We start from the raw sequence: 17,249 nt of genomic DNA, 5'->3' as shown, positions 1-17,249 counted from the left end.
ATCCAGTCTCTCTTCCCATAGCACTTCTATTCAGTCCATCAACAAGTCATATCAGTCCTACTTTCAGAATACATCTCAAATCTCTCTTCTCTTCTCCAACTCCATTTTTACCACCCCCATCCAGGCCACCAGCATCTCTCCATGGAATACTGCAGGAGCCTCCTTACAGATCTCTACTTCTCCTCTTACCCAGTAAGCTTTCTGCACAGCATCCACATAGGCCTTTAAACATATACATAGGATCATGGTATTCCACTCCTTAGCTTAAAACCATCCAAAGCTTATAGTTAGGCTTTTCGGATTCATTCATACTGTTGCATATAATTGAAGTTCACTCATTTTCATTTCTATACAATAATCCATTGTCTGCCTTTACCACATTGAGTTATCTACTCTACTGTTGATGAGAATGTGGGTTGTTTCAAGTTTGGGACTGTTGCTGAAAACCTTCTTATATAAGTTTCCTGGTACACATATGCATACATTTCTGTATGATATAAACCTAGGAATATAATTGCTGAGTTGCACAAAAGACAACAGAATTCATCAAAACCAGGTGACAATAAACTATGCTTATAAAATTAGATAGTGAGATTTTTAAGCAAGGAAAAGAAAATATAGAAAGCAATTACCTTGAGGAGGTAAGAGGGGCCTGTGTTTGGGGTTGGGGGAGTGGGAGTCTTCTGAGGCACTAATGATATTCTATTTCTTGACCTGGATGGTATTTATTTTATAACAGTTTGCTAAAATATACATTTACATTTTATATATTCATCTGTGTGGTTGCTGTATTTTATAATAAAAGTAACCAAACCCCACAAATTATATAAACACACCCCTAAAGTAGTCAAATATGAAACTAAAACCCACCCAAGGCTTTATATTGCATTTAGAGTAGTTTCAGTCACTTGCCATGGTTAGTAAGTCCTGTATGATATGGTCCCTGGCTATCCCCTTTCCATTCTTCTTTCACTTATGCTTTTTTATTTCATCCTAATACTCATCTCATTTTATTAGTCATGGATTTCAAGAGTCAGCGACTTTTTCTATAGCGAACCAGTGGTAAATATTTTTGCATGTTTAGTCCATATTGGTCTCTGCCAAAGCTACTCAACTCTGCCTTTGTAGTACAAAAGCCACCAGAGATAATACCTCAACCAACAGGACTGATTGTGTGATACTAATAAAGCTTATTTACAGAAATAGGCAAGAGGCTGAGTTGGGTCCATGGAATGTAGTTTGCCAACTCATAATTAATTTTTTATATTTTCTTTCAAACTAGACTAGTCAGTGCCATAGGATCAGAGTTGTCCTGGTCACTATCATAGCTCTTAGGATATATACATATGTACCTTCATTCGTGAATGCATCTACTGGCTTAACTCCACACATTTACCTGTGTCTCTGTCTCCCCTCAGGATTCCATATAAACTAATACTGTCACCATCAGAAACAAGGTACTTACCATTATTGAGTCTTCCTATGTGTAGCCTTTAATGTAGGCATTAAGCTAGACACATTTCATGCATTATGTAATTGAACCCTCACATTGATTCTCTAAATTGGAGCCATTGTCATTTCCATTTCATAGAAGTGGAAAATAAGTTTCAGTAGGGTTAAGGAACTTGATTAAGGTCACACAACATCAGTGCTGGGGCTGATACTCAAATCCTTGTACTTAACTTCTAATATAGATGTTGCCTGGTAATTTAGATAAGAGCCCCAGAACTGTTAGGTTATTGTAAGTTTGAATGGCTATGCTAGTCTGTTTTGCATTCATATGAAGGAATATCTGAGGCTGGGTAATTTATAAAGAAAATAGGTTTATTTTGGTTCACAGTTCTGCAGACTGTACAAGAAGAATGGTGGCTAGAACAGATTGTAATTTTGAACACTTTTTTCCTCTACATTGCATCTGTCCTTGCCCATCCATCTGCTTCTGATAAGACCTCAAGAAGCTTTTACTCATGGCGAAAGGTGAAGGAGAGTCAGATGGCAAAGGAAGGAGCAAGAGAGAGGAAAGGAGGGAACTTCAATTATATACAACAGTATGAATAAATCTTAAAAGCCTAACTGAAGCCTCTTTTTAATGCCACATCTCATGGTAACTAACAGAGCAAGCACTCACTCTTTACTGAGGGGATGCATAAGCCATTCATGAGGGAATCCATCTCCATGGCCCAAACACCTCCCAGTAGACCCTGCCTCCAACATTGGGGATCACTTTTCAACATGAGATTTGGAGGGGACAGACAGTTGAAGTATATATAATGAGATATATAAAAAGCATTTAGCTTAGAATTTGGCATGCGGTAAGAACTCAGGAAATGTCACTTACTTGATACTTTATCTTTTTACTTCTCTCAAAATACTGAACATCATTATTAATCTGATTTTTACTCCTAATTTCCATTTTGTTCTAATTTAATACCCTAATTTAAAGTAGTATTAATTACAATTAATACATTAACACTTAATTACATTAAGGAGTCAGTTTCAAGGAGTTTAAGATATTTGTTCAGGTTCACACAGTTACAGAAACTGGAATTTGCATTTGGATTTTTTTGGCTTAGACTTTCTATTCAATGAGATGCTATGGTAGTCTGTTTTGCATTGCTGTAAAGAAATACCCGAGACTGGGTAATTTATATAAACAAGAGGTTTATTTGGATCATAGTTCTGCTGGTTGTACAAGCATAGCACTAGCATCTGCTTGGCTTGTGGTGAGGCCTCAGGAAGCTTCTATTCATGGCAGAAGGAGAAAGGGGAGCAGGAATGTCACACAGCAAGAGAGGGAGCAAGAGAGAGAGGAGGAAGTAGCAGTCTGTTTAACCAACTATCTCTTGTGTGGACAAATAGAGTGAGTACTCACTCATTACAACAGGGAGGGCATTCAGCCATTCATGAGGGATCTGCCCCTGTGACCTAAATGCCTTCTACTAGGCCCTACCTCCAACACTGGGGCTCAAATTTCAACATGTGATTTGGAAGGTACAGACATCCAAGCCATATCAAGTGCCATAAGAGAATAACAGATCAAGTGACAAGAAAATTTAAAAGACAGGGAGATTATCAAATATGAACTTGAAAGGCATTTTAAAGAATAGATAGGATTTGGACACACAGAAATTTTGCAGGGGTAGAAGGGTGGTGATTGGGAAGAGGTGTTTCAAATTTAGAAAACTTGTTGGTCAAAGCATCAGAGATAGAAAGGCACAGGCCCCCACAGGAGAGCTCAGCACACAGGAGTGGGGACAAGGGTGCAGACCCAGGCACCAGATGAGGTCCCCAGGGCAGCACACAGGGAGGAAGGGAAGCAGTTCTAGGAAACTCTGGGCACACATAAGAAGAAGAGAAATGGTAATGGACATGGAGATGGAGCAGTGAAGGATGAAGGGGAAACCCTGAGGAGTGGGAGCTAGAGGAAGCCTGGGAGGAACTTTCCTAGAAGGCTCCAATCAGATGAGCCCAAGTGGTATAGGAGGCCAGGTATGGAGGCTCATGCCTGTAATCCCAGCACTTTGGGAGGCTGAGGTGGGTGGATCACCTGCGGTCAGGAGTTTGAGACCAGCCTGGCCAACATGGCGAAACCCTGTCTCCACTAAAAATACAGAAAGTAGCCGGGGAGTTGGACAGCCTGTGGAATATTTAAGAGATGGCAAGAAATTGTGTGCTTGTTTAACTGCAAACAACAGGCTTTTGTAGGTTTTTTTCTTTTATTTTGCACCAAACAAATTTTAATTTTGAATATTTTTTTCCCCTCTAAATTGTGTCTGTCCCTCCCATCCACCTGAAAAGTCTGACCTGCTTCCTGCGGGAGGTTGTCCTTATGTGACCATGTGGTAGCCCCCTCATTCACTCAGAAAATACAACAGTGAGAACGATGAGCAAGGGGAAGACAGGGTGGTACACAGGGAGCTTGGAGCAATAGGAGTGCAAAGAGCCTAGGAAAGATGTCCAAATGTGAAGGGGCAGTCCAGAATCCCAATGAGGATGAGAACTGAGGACAGGCCGCGCGTGTCTTTGCGTTGCATGTACACATCTCTGGGATATAGGTTGGAAATGCAGAGCAAACCAATAAATGGGTGTTTATTGCCTGGCACAATGATAGGCAGTTTGGGTGTAAGAGAAAGGAAAGGCCAAAATCCCTGTTTATACCTGAGCCTGGTACTTTTTATAGCTGGGAACGGTGATGAATGTGTTCCTGTATTGTACTCACGGTCCTTGTGTGCCTAGGCAATGAAGAGCCAAGAATAATAAGGTCTGGATTTGGGGTTGAGGCTAGACAAACAGCTAAGGAAGAATGAATAGGAAGAATGCGTTGTCATGACACTGCCACCTTGAACTTAGCTTCCTAATTTCTCTGCAAGTGAGAACCAACATTTTTGTGCCCGATTTCTCAGGGCTAGTTTGTGGCTAGCAATTAGTTCATTGTCTAGTCTTCTTCACAAGTGGCTTAGATTTTAGATAATAAGAACAGTGTAAGTAATCTTGTACTTCTTTCTCCCTGCATTCTGTCTTTAGACTTCAGTACTCCTTTGACCAAGTCAGTGTGGTATTTAGTCTTTAGAGGACTAAAGGAATTTCTGCATCAGAGTTAAGGAGTACTAATAAGAAAGAATAGGAAGAAATTATAGTGTCTGTCCCAACATTGTCTTTTTCTACCTCTTCATAAAAAACCTGAATTCTCTTTATTCTGTGCTTTGTGGCTAAATGTGCTTCATTTTAAAACCTGTATAGCACTTTACTGCTCCTTAATCCCAGCTAGATATAGTTTCTCAAGTAAGAATGCATGACTCAGGGTTGGAACTTTTCCAGGTGGAGCAATGAAAAATGTCCTCTGTGATCTTGGTTGGGTTAATAAACAAACCCATCCCAGAAAGGAAAGAGAATTCAGGTTTTTCCGGTGAAGAGGTAGAAAAAGAATCAAATTGACTTTGTACAAAAAAAAAGTAGCTTAAGCAGAAAGTCATTTGTTCTGTGGAATGAATAATGGCAGTTTGTTGTTCTTTCAGAGGTGTGCAAACTTTGTCATTTCAAACATGATTCTTTTTTGGCTGCCTACAATGCCATGAACTCCTAGAACTAGGGACAGGAAGGTGGAATGCTGCCGATGGCCCTCACGCAGGAGGCACATGCACCCCTTAAAGTGAGAACACACTTCTTCAGCCTCGTTAGGTTCCCTAGTTTACCTAACGCTCATTTAACTGTTTTCTCAACTTACTCCATAATTACCACTCATTTTCAGAAGGAAAGCAAGAAAGTTGTATTAGTCTATTCTCACACTGCTATAAAGGAATACCTGCAACTGAGTAATATATAAGGAAAAAGGTTTAATTGGCTCATGGTTCTGCAGGCTGTACAGGAAGCATAGCAGCTTCTGCTTCTGAGGAGGCCTCAGGAAACTTACAATCATGGCTCAAGGCAAAGGGGGAGCCAGTACTTTACATGCCAGTGCAGAAGGAAGAGAGAGGAAGGAGAGGTGCCCCTCACTTTAAAACAACCAGGTCTCATAACTCACTCACTCACTATCACAAGAATAGCACCAAGGGGACAGTGCTAACCCATTCATGAGAATCCACCCACGTGATCCAATCACCTCCCACCAACCCCCATCTCCAACACTGGGGATTACAATTCAACATGAGATTTGGTGGGACACAGAGCCACACCGTATCAGAAGTATATTCTCGCACTTAACCTATGTCTTGAAAGAACGACGACTGTGGCCAGCATGTGATGTCAACTTTTCTCCGAGCCTCCAGTCCTGCCAGAAGGTACGGTGATGAGCTGGGCTTGCAGCATCTCCACTGCAAGGCTTGCAGGTTCTCCAGCCCAACACAGAAGTGCCTGGGGTACACGCAGGAATCTCCTGAAGTAAATGGCACAATCCCATCCTCCAAACACGACCTTCTGCTTTTCATCACCTCTCAGAATATTCACAGGAAACCTAACTTAACACAAGCTCGTGCTCCAAACTGAAAAATGAAAGGAGAAATACATGCAGATCTGGCATCCAAGTAACTTTCCCATCAACTATTCTGTAACTCTGAGCTAGAATTAGACTTTTAGAATCCAAGTTTGAGTGGATCAGGATCCTAATCCTACCATAATTCCTTTTCTTACTCCTGCTTCCTTGTTCTTTTGAGAATGAAAATATCAGATCAACAGAAAAGTAACGTGAGCAAATACAGTCATTTGGATTCTCTAGGCTGAGAATTTATGGTCTAAATGTTGAATGAGATATAAATCTTTGTCGGGCGCACTTTGGGAGGCAGAGGTGGGTGGATCATCTGAGGTCAGGAGTTCGACACCAGCCTGGCCAACATGGTGAAACCCCATCTCTACTAAAAATACAAAAATTAGCCGGGCTTGGCAGCGGGTGCCTGTAATCCCAGCTACTCAGGAGGCTGAGGCAGGAAAACTGCTTTAATCCAGGAGGCAGAGGTTGTAGTGAGCTGAGATTGTGCTACTGCACTCCAGCCTGGGCGACAGTGAGATTATGTCTCCAAAAAAAAAAAAGGGAACAACTACAACGGACACCGGGGCCTACTTGGGGGAGGGGGTGGGAGAAAGGTGAGGATCGAAAAACTGCCTGTCAGCTACTGTGTTCATTGCCTGGATGATGAAATAATCTGTACACCAAACCCCTGTGACATGCCGTTTACCCATGTAATAAACCTGCACACATACCCCTGAAACTACTAGAAGTACCACATTAATAGTGTGCATCTCCTTCTTCCTGCCTTGCTACTTCACTTTTACTGTTGCATCTCTTAAAGAGGCACGTAAGGTAGAATATCAAAATATTGAGTGTTCCCTCTGCTTGATTGCTGGATATCCACTGGTACACGTACACATCTTTGTGTCTACATGGCAGACTTACGTAAGTCACAATATTGTTTCTGGTGGATGGAACATAGAGCTTATATGACTTATCTGCAGTCCCTATATTTTGTTTTTTTTATTTTGTTAATTTTATTCATGTTTTGAATAGGTAATAGATGCACAAGGTACAAAATTCCCAAGGTGCAAGAGTTTACAGTGAAAAGTAAGTCTCCCTCCTCTTTGTCCCAGTAAATATAGTTCCCATCTTGAAAGGCAATCACTGCTCTTTCATTCATTCCACATTTATTGAGCACCTACTATGTGCCAGGTTCTGTTCTGGGCAATGATATGGAGCAAAACAGACAAACCCTCCCTGCCCTCATGGAGCTTACATTTTGGTTACGAATTTCTTGTAATATTCATTCAATAGTATCTTCTTAACTTTTGTATGGCCAGCCCACTGTGTTAGTTAAAAGAAGGGCTCTAAAGTGACATCAAGTGATTTGGAATCACATTTTTTCTATATCCTAAGTAAACTTGGATTATTTATTCCACCACTCTCAACTGTGTTTTCTTTATTGTGAAATGGAAATAACAATTCTGTTTTATAAGATTGTGAGAATTAAATAATACATATAAAACACCAAACACAGTGCCTAAAACATAGTAAATGCTCAATAAATGTTAGTTTTAATTATGATAATGTGATCTGCTTCTACTGTTCTGTAATGCTGACCAGAAATAAAGGATTTATTTTCCCAATAGTTTTCATTTCCTCTCTTTTCTATATGATCAAAGAAAATCACTTTCTAAAGGATAAGCAACAGCAAATTTAAGTCATCTGATCATTAACCTCTTGGGCATTAGACTATTTGCTGAGTTCTATTAAGAAACCAACTTCTAATAAATCATTAGAGTATAGAGATACTGTTTCTTTTTATTCTTTCTAATCTTTTTAATTTTGTGTAATTTGGAGGCTTGTAGTATTAACGCATTTGGTCTGTACTATTAACTATTAATTTAAACTTTATACTGGGAGATTCTGTATTTTACAGCAGAATTAAACACTTCTGAGCAAAGTTTATAACAATACAATTTTTTATCCTTATCTTAAGGAACTTTATGACTCAAGCCTCCAGCCAGATGGGAAAATAGCTTTCAGTCCCTGGAAAAGTGGCAAAAGGTTTCCTTGGTGATGGTCTTAAGGTGGAAGGAGATTAGAAGAGAAGTACATCGGGTGGAGGAAGAAAAGAAAAAAAACTTCTAGGATAAGAAAACACTTTTAAATATTAGGCCAATAACTATTTACTTTATTCGACATGAAAAAGGGTCATTAGTGGGCATAATGAAAGACTGCAAGGATGCTGGGTTGGTATATTACACCATGCACTGGACCACTGACCTGGAATCTAAAAAGCAACGAAGGCACACACCTATTTGGACCACCACAGTCCTGATAATCGTTTAATGTACTCTCTTTCTCTCCTTTGTTCCTGTTTCTATTTTGCATTGTTTTTCTGGCTGACAAAGTTTATGGATCTTTGAATGGTTGATTATGGTGTAGGGAATCTCTTCTTTCAGCCTAGTCATGATATAGAGAGGACTGGGAAGAGGAGGTAGCTGAGTAGTTGAAATAAAATGCCTCTGACCAGCTTTTATTCATTGGTTAATGGTGGGATCATGTAGATTTGGGGTGTTTTGTGTTCTTTTTAAAATAATTTCTGGGCTCTGATAATTTATTGACAGAAGTAGATTAACAATAAGAACGTCAGTGTTCAAGATAAAAGTTTCAAAATGCATAAAATCAATACTAAGTGAGTGAGGCCTTCTCTAGCGGCATTTGCCACTGTACTCCTGGGCTTTGTGTATACACATCATTTAATGCCCTACAGAGCTAACTCTAATTTATCAGTGATACATTAGGCAACCAGAGTGCGATCTCTTTGGCTTACCTTTGGACCTTGTCATTTCTCATTTTTGTTTTGCTTACCTATTACAAAGTAACAGCCCCCACTCAACAAACTCAGTGATTTAAGGTATTATTATCTCCCATGTTCCGTGAGTTAACTGGGGCTCAGCTGACTCTTGGGATCTTTTATGAGATTGCAGTCAGATAGCAGCTGAGGCGGAGGAACGTGACCAGATGTCCAAGATGGTGTCTTCATTTAAAGGCCTGACACCTCAGCTAGGATGACAGGAAGAGCTGAGGATTGGCTGGGCATCTCTATCTCTCTCTCTCTCTCTCTCTCTCTCTCTCTTTCTCTCTCTCTCTCCCCCACCCTCCCTCTTTGACTCTCTCTCTCTCTCTGGCTTTAAGCAGCCTCTCCATATGGCTGACTTGAGCTTGTTTATAACATGGTGCTATCATCATAGTCAGATTTCTTATACTGGGACTGGCTTCTCCCAAACCACTCTTTCAAGAGACTGGAGGAGTCTGCAAGGTTTCTTTGAACACAGACTTATTCATGCAGAATCACTTTGCCAAATTTTACTGTTCAGAGTTCTAGCCAACCCAGATTCAAGTAGGGGTACTACACAAGGAAATGAATAGAAGGAGACATAGTTCATTGGAGGTAGGGGTGAGGAGAGCATTTTAAAGACGAGCTACCAAAATCCTCTTTGCCAAAAAATAGTCAAATTCTTCTACAACACAACTATTACTCCACTGCACCAAATACTGCTAGGAAACATAAACATACACAACTCCTTTTTAGTAAGTGAAAATATGTGACTCTTGGTAACATATTTTTAAGCAAAATATATCTGACATAAAATGCATGTCATCTGTTAATAAAATTACCTTGGTTGACTTATACACACCTGTTAGAAGCTGCCACTAGCCGAAATATGCTTGGATTTTATAAAGTTAAAAATAATACAATTCATCTCATTACTTTCTGATCTTTGGTACAGTAGTGTATTGTACTATCTAATAATGTTAGAATGTTTTGTTTATTGAAAGGAGTTGGAATGAACTTTGTTGTTATTGTTCATTCATTCATTCCATTAACAAATTTTGTGATTACCTAAGACAGTGCCTGTCTTATCGTTAAGTAATGGAGATCAGGGACACTTTGCTGCTGTGGCTGAATTGTGCCTTTACCAGTATAAATAGTGGCAATTTAAATGCTAACTATTTGCATTCAGATATTTGGGCACTAGAAAATGCATTCAGATATTTGGGCACTAGAAAAAGCTGTGCTACAGAATGATAGTAATAGTGCTGATTAAGCCCTTACTTTGTACATAATTTCATTTAAATCTCCCCAGGAGGCCTTAGTGTAGAGGCAGACTCATTACCCCCAGTTTTATAGAGGTTGGAACTGTGACTCGGAGTAGTTAAATGGTATTTCAAAGGTCACCCAGTCCATGCATAGTACAGTTTGGATTTGAACCTAGAGCACCTACTGCGCGAAACAGCATTAAAATAATACCATTGCTGCCAGGCGTGGTGACTCACACCTATAATCCCAGCACTTTGGGAAGCCGAGGCAGGCGGATCACCTGAGATTGGGAGTTTGAGACCAGCCTGACCAACATGGAGAAACCTTGTCTCTACTAAAAATACAAAAAATTAGCTGGTTGTGGTGGTGCATGCCTAAATTCCCAGATACTCAGGAGGCTGAGGCAGGAGAATCACTTGAACCTGGGAGGTGGAGGTTGTGGTGAGCCGAGATCATGCCATTGCACTCCAGCCTGGGCAACAAGAGCAAAACTCTGTCTCAAAAAAAAACCATTACTTTTATTTCTGAACTCCACGTCTTTTAAGAAATGTTCTCACCATTTTAAAATGGTAAGTGAATAATTACTTAATGTTACAAGGTTATTTTATTTTCATTAATCTTTGGCCAAATGTATTAACGACACCCACCCCTACTGCAGACTTCTTTTGGTTTCACAGTGACCATTTCTGAAGTCTAAGAAGTATGGCTAAAGAATAATGGAAACTTACTTTCATTGAAATTTTACTGTATACCAGTCATTTAGCTTAATATTTGAAAAGAGTGCTAAGTTGCCATGGCATGTAGATTTAAAAGATAAAAATAAAAATATGTTTATTATCAGTTGTGGATTCCAAGATTATTTATGGGAACTTCCATGGTACCTGGCCTAGGAAGAATATGGCTCCTAATTTAGTGGATCTCAGCAGCCAACGGGAGTGACTAAGTAGATGTCTCTGGCAATGCATTCTGATGAGGGACACCTAATAGTGAGTAGAAGGTGGAAGGGCTTCTAGAAAGAGTCAAAGATTGGAGAAATTCATCTGGTTAAAAAACATGGAGAAAGGTTCCATCAAGAGAATACACCCTAGTAACGGCTCAATGTTTAAAGAGTTTAAGGACTTCTAGGGACTGAAAAAATTATGTCTAACAGGAGGGAAGGTGGGTGTGGAAGAATAGCCCAGAAGGAAAAATAGCTAAGAAGTCAATGGAAGGAACATTGCATCATAGGCCTTGCTGAGAAATTGGAATGAATGACAGTCTTTGAATAAGGCTTTGCTAAGTACTGTAGTTTGGATTCTAAATGCAGACATGAAAGGCCGATGAACATTCAGACATTTCTCTTTAAGCAAGACTTCCCCTTCTGTTCTTTTAAAAGTTGGAAATTATTCTCTGCTTGGGAATAGTTTTCACTATGTTCCAGACATTATAAATGGCTTCCTTTATATTTCTGTGTATTTATGATGTTGATTACAGCCAGGCTGATCAGAGTAAAACACCAGGTGTCATAGCATCCTAAAATTTTTATGAATCATGCATTTATTCATTTATTTATGCATCTATCCAGGGAAAACAGATTTGTTTCCCACTTTATCAGTTCTACAGATTCAGATTCCTGTATATTTAGATAACATTCCAAGGGAATAAATGTGCTCTTATAAAGGAGTGCTTCCTTCAGCAAGGCAGTTTCTAAACCCTTTACTTTCTAGCCCAATTCTCCAGCTAGTCTGGAAAAAAAAAAGTAATTGAAATGGCCTCTCCAGTGTACCCAGATGGAAGATGGGGAAGTCCTGCTAGTTTTTTCCTCCACTGCCAACATAAACAGGGTGGAGCAGCTGAGAAGGAAGGCCACTAGTGGAGAGAGAAAGAAACAGTGTAACAGCCAAATGACAGACCTCAGCCCTGCCTCCTACCTGGGGCAACAAAGACCTCTCCAGCCAACCCCAATTCTCCCTTTGCTTTGCACTCCGTCCAGGGACCTGGGACCTCTCGAGAGAGCACCGGTGAATCAAATAGTTGAAAGAACTTGGTCCAAAAATAAAACAGAACATCCAGTTGCTTTTTCCAGCTTGTCTCACTTCTGCTCCCTTCTTCAAACTCTTGATAAAAAGCAGCGGCAATTAGTGTATTGCAAAGCGCTTCTTGGAGAGTTATGGGAAGCACTGCTGCTTTCCTCAGCCCTGGTTTCACAACCTCAACTCAAGGGCAGGCCCTCCCTCTTCCCCTCCTTCCACCTGACAGGGACCATAAATAACTGAGGCTTCCAGTGCTCCCAGCTGAGAACAAAGTTGAAAGTTTGCCTGGAGCACTCGGTGCCACTCCCCGCCTGGGCCACTGCTTTGTTTTCTTCTAATGTTTTTCTTCTACCTGGGTTGGCTGTTTCTTCATTCATATTTGAGAAGAGTCGCCTCCTAATTAAATGTAGCACTTCGCTCTCTCACTAACCGAAGGCTGTCTCGGTTACCCGGCTAGGCACCGAACCTTGGTATCAAATTACCGAAAGTCTACACCGGAGCAGTCCTCATATTTACATACAAATAACTCAGGGGCTTGCATTTATGTCACCATTCTGTCCTGCTAGAGGCTTGCCAGAGGAGTTTTTAATCCAATCAGGAGGAGCTTTAAAAGGATGTCTGCGGAGTGATCAAAAGGATCTTGATCTCAATTAAGTGGGTTTTTTTTAAAAAAAGATTTTTTGGGGGGCCTGAAATTTTGAAAATCTTCGAACTCTGAGTGGGAAAAGATGTGTAACTCCTCAGTTGCCTACGAGGATATCAAGATGCTGAGAGGAATTCGGCGGTGGTGAAGAGAGTGGATACAAACCAGGGATTAGTTTGCTTGAGCTGATCTGGAGGTTGATTCTAAATCACTGCTTAAGGAATTCCTGGAAACATCAGGAAAACATTTGATCATCCAAGCCTAGTGGAAATGGCTTTGCCGCAGAGTAAGATCTTTGAGTTGTACTTACCGTGTGCTGTTTTTGTTTGAGATGCAGTGAATGTGCAAATTGCCCAGCCGTAAATAATCTCTTAGTACTGGGTAGCAGCAGTAGAAAGTTGATCTGTTTAGTTTTTACATTTGCAAAAACAGTAGTTGACGGTGTATTTTTAGACTTGATTGGTAGTTTAAAACCTGGGCTCTTATGGTTTCCTGAGTTTAAATGAATGGAAATTGTAAACAGTACCTAACGTAGGAATTGGAAAATATAGCTGGGGGAATGAATCACTTACCTTTGAGAAAACACAACATGGACCCTTTTGAAAACTCTTTGGCCAGTAAAGCTTGTGTCCAGAAAGAAGATAAGAGTCATAAGAAACAGAGTTTGCCTGGTGGGGAAGGAACTTTTCTACAGCGTGTGCTACCTTTTGAGAAGGATGGAAAATGTCCCAGAGGGCAAAATACAATCGAAAAACCTGCCTTGTCACTCATGGAATGTGGTTTTTCCGTGTGAGGTCATGTTTTGCACACGTAGCTAGTAAAAGTATTTTACATAATTAACTCTTTGTCTTGATAATGAAAGAGCAATTTATATAGTCCTTTGAAAGTACTAAAGCACCGTATTATCTCTGGAGAAGGCTGTGTTGCTTTCCATGTAGATTTGAAGCACTGGGGCAGTTGGGCTGTTGTTAATTTGATAGGTTTAGAAACAGTTCAAAATTGATGTGTTCTGAGGCTCTCCAACCAAGCAAGTTGTAGTTCACATAACTTGCTAGTTTCTTACATAAGCCCCAAACTGAAATCCTGTGTGTGAGAAAACCGTTTTTAAAAAATGTCTGTTTCCTTCCTACATATAATTTCAAGAACAGTAATGAAGAGGTGGTTCTTATTTTGCCATCCATGTCCATTCAAACAAGCTGCCCTCATTGCGGGTGAGGTGAGGTGAGGAAAACTCTAACTGACATAAAACGTCCACCTTTCTAGTCAGTTGAGGCTTAAGGGAAGCAAAGGGATAGGGGTAATGTTTTAAGATTCATACTTAATACTAGGAGGTGTTTCCGCTACTTAAATTCACTCTTGAAACTGTGTACTAACCTTTACCTATGCCTTTTCCTTCTAAATTATCCAGGGGATAGGGGAAAGTGAATAATGGGGGATTTGCTAATAACCAAAGGAGTGGTTTTCTCCACAGCTGACACAGTCAAAAGAAAAGCTTTTGATGTGGGCTTGCTCTCTACATCTACAGGTGAAGATGCAATGACGGGAGACACAGACAAGTATCTTGGGCCACAGGACCTTAAGGAACTGGGTGATGATTCCCTGCCTGCAGAGGGTTACATGGGCTTTAGTCTCGGAGCACGTTCTGCCAGGTACTTCATTGTTGCTGTCTTTCATAGTTAATTTAAAACAACCACGATTTGTCATAAATCAAAATCATGTTCATTTTTCACATTATCCCAAAATGTGTTCTTTGGATGAAGACGTGAATTTAGTGAAATGTTCTCGATGCAAATACACATGCTCTGCTATTTTCTTTTGTTGTTTGCAGTTGTTAATTTCATGTGATTGAACATGTTAATTGTGTGTTCTTTTTTCCCCACTTTGCAGTCATGCTTCCTGCACAGTAGCAAAAGAGCTCACTGACAAAACTGGGAGAACCAATCTGAGTCACATATTTCAAAATTAAGTTTTGTTCCATACTGGAAAAAAAACATTATTTGCCAATAAGTAAGAAATATGTGTATAGGTTGTTCACTATTCTCTATTACTGAAATAATCATTTATGATTAAAAGAGAGCATTTTTGAAAAAATTATATATTGTTTATTAAAGTTGTCCACCAAGTGTTTGAGTATGTCTTCTAAAATTCTTCCATTATTTTGTTTACAAGGGACATGTTAGAAGTATGACAGTGATTTATCTAAAGGACAGACAGGAATGGTGACAAATTCAGTTCTTACAGCTAAAGTGGAAAACTTTTCTATGGGAAAATCTTGACTTAAACTTTACTGACACTGGTTGAAAGAAACGGAAACTTGTGCAGAATTTGGAGACTTCTTTGCCCTAGTGTGGATTAACAGGGTGTTTGCTGACAGTCAAGTTATTTTAAAGCTAATAATTAAACCTTCTAAGCCAGAGCCCTGAGGACATTTTCCTATAGTTTAAGGATCTGTTGTAAAAAGTTCCATTGTCGAATAATGGCACTTCCTGCAAAGTAAAACCCGGAGTTTATTCTCAGTGTAGTTGGTGTGGCCAGTATGGATATTGAATTGATTTTTCTTCTAGTCTTTTTTTTAGTAGAAATTAGAAACTCATATAGCTTAGTAAAACTTTTGCCTTATAAATACATTTATAAAAGGCCTTAAAATCCTACTGTAGCAGGTGTCATTATCAGGAAGAGGAAAAATAACTTTTAAAAAACATGCAATATTTTAGGCAATCAAAGATAGCAACAAGTTAAATGGAAAATATGTAGAACTTTTAAGGTTCTTGAGATCCTTTAGATCTTGTTTATATCATAGAGATTTATAGCTTTTGAAATCCAATCACTAGCTTGGATATCATGTATCCAAGCTAGTGATTAGATTTCTTCTGATAATACATGACACATTTTGTGATCCATCATTTTTATGTAGAAAACTGTGGCAACTGACCTCCAGTGACATAGGAAACCAGAATATCACCCTGAGATATATCACCCTGTAATTTTTTTCTTAAGATAATTCCAAGGCTTTCACACGTCTAATTTTGATTGCACCATTATTTGTTGCTATTATCTGTAACTCATTTTTTTTACTTTGATGACTCATGTTATGCTCAGAGGCAAATTTTTTTAAAAAAATCTATAAAGCCAATATTTTTAAGCACATTGTTAGAGTATTGTCAGTAAAATATATTCTGAGTGTAACATTTTAAAAGGAATACATTAAATGTGTAACTCATTCAACCATAATATTTTTTTTTCTTTTTTCCCTGTCTGATTTTTTGCTTTCTATTTCTTCTGTTTTTTTTTTTTTTTTTTTTTTTTTTTTTTTTTTTTTCTAAAAATACTTTAAAATAGTCCCAAGATCAGGTAAGAAGATATGGCACTTTTATAGTGTTTCTCTTCCCTTTCCTGACTCATGTTCTCATTTTCTTTTCTTTAGCATTGTAATGTGATGTGATGTGCTGTGATGTGCTGCAATGTGCTTTTTTTTTTTTTCTGCTCAGCTTTAGAAAAATCAGGAAAAATTTCATGATTTTAAGAAAATTAGAAACTATAAATATATAATAAATATTACTTATGCAAAATTGAGCAAATACTTAAGGAATTTCTTTCCCTTAACAAGTTTTTTTTATAATGCATGAAGTAATTAAAGAAATTTCATTGGGTTTGAAGAAAAAGTCCTGATGTGAAGGGCTGTTTGTTTGCTGGTTGCTGTTTTAAGTTGTGCTAGGTATATTCGTATAAATTTAGAATTCTGAGGCATGTTTTCCTAACACTTCCCATATTTAACACTTAGAGTGTACTGATGGCTACAAATAAAATAGATGGCCTTAGTTAAAACAGTTTAATGCTTTCTAAATCCTCATGCAAATAATCTTTAATTTTAGGCTGAAAGTACTTAGAAGTATTAAGGATTTAGAGTGAAGCTTGATGGATTTAATTGACTCCATATGTCTAATTTAAATTGGTCTGGAATGATCAGAAGTAGGAACTTTAAACATTATGCAAAACAAAGACATCCTTAGGCCTTTCAGTTGATAGCTCTCAGTTCTGGGCTCTGTTCTGCAGTTGGCACTCATAGATAAATTAGAAGGAGGAGATGTTTCACTATGTTGGCCAGGATGGTCTCTATTTCTTGACCTCAAGATCCGCCTGCCTCGGCACCGAAAATGGGATTACAGGCCCCATCTCTACTAAAATATAAAAATTAGTTGGGCGTGGTGGTGCACATCTGTAGTCCCAGCTACTCAGGAGGCTGAAGCAGGAGAATTGCTTGAACCCTGGGAGGCGGAGGTTGCTGTGAGCCAAGATAGCACCACTGCACTCCAGCCTGGTGCCTGGTGACAGAGCGAGACTCTATCTCAAAAAACAAAAAAACAAAAAAAACAAAAAAACAACAACAAAAAGGAGGAGATGTTAGATGTTGAAAAAGTATCAATAGATTTTAGAGGCATTTAAAAATTGAAATTAAAATGAATAGGCAGTTATTTTTTAAAACTTTTAAGTGTTTGTCCACATAGAACACTGTTTCATATACCACCAATGTTAACATATCAT

At 39.0% G+C, this 17,249-nt stretch overlaps 1 protein-coding gene across 6 annotated transcripts in view; it reads left to right on the top strand.

The window, feature by feature from the left end:
* The window catches only part of ANK3 (ankyrin 3), a 359,094-nt gene that overhangs the window by 237,547 nt on the left and 104,298 nt on the right, over positions 1-17,249 (top strand). For 4 of the 6 annotated variants that reach the window (XM_021675764.2, XM_021675765.2, XM_012445733.2 and 1 more), the window contains exon 24: positions 14,233-14,356. In XM_021675764.2, coding sequence (XP_021531439.2) covers positions 14,233-14,356 — 124 coding nt within the window. Of the gene's footprint in view, positions 1-6,997; positions 7,052-12,320; positions 12,994-14,232; positions 14,357-17,249 lie in introns of those variants that run through there. The other 2 variants (XM_012445738.2, XM_012445742.3) reach the window with 2 other exon arrangements.

This window comes from Aotus nancymaae, unplaced genomic scaffold, assembly GCF_030222135.1.
Source record: "Aotus nancymaae isolate 86718 unplaced genomic scaffold, 86718_ANA_hifiasm-v0.15.2.pri h1tg000010l, whole genome shotgun sequence".
Classification (NCBI taxonomy): Eukaryota; Metazoa; Chordata; class Mammalia; order Primates; family Aotidae; genus Aotus; species Aotus nancymaae.
This window is presented reverse-complemented; position numbering and strand designations above follow the sequence as displayed.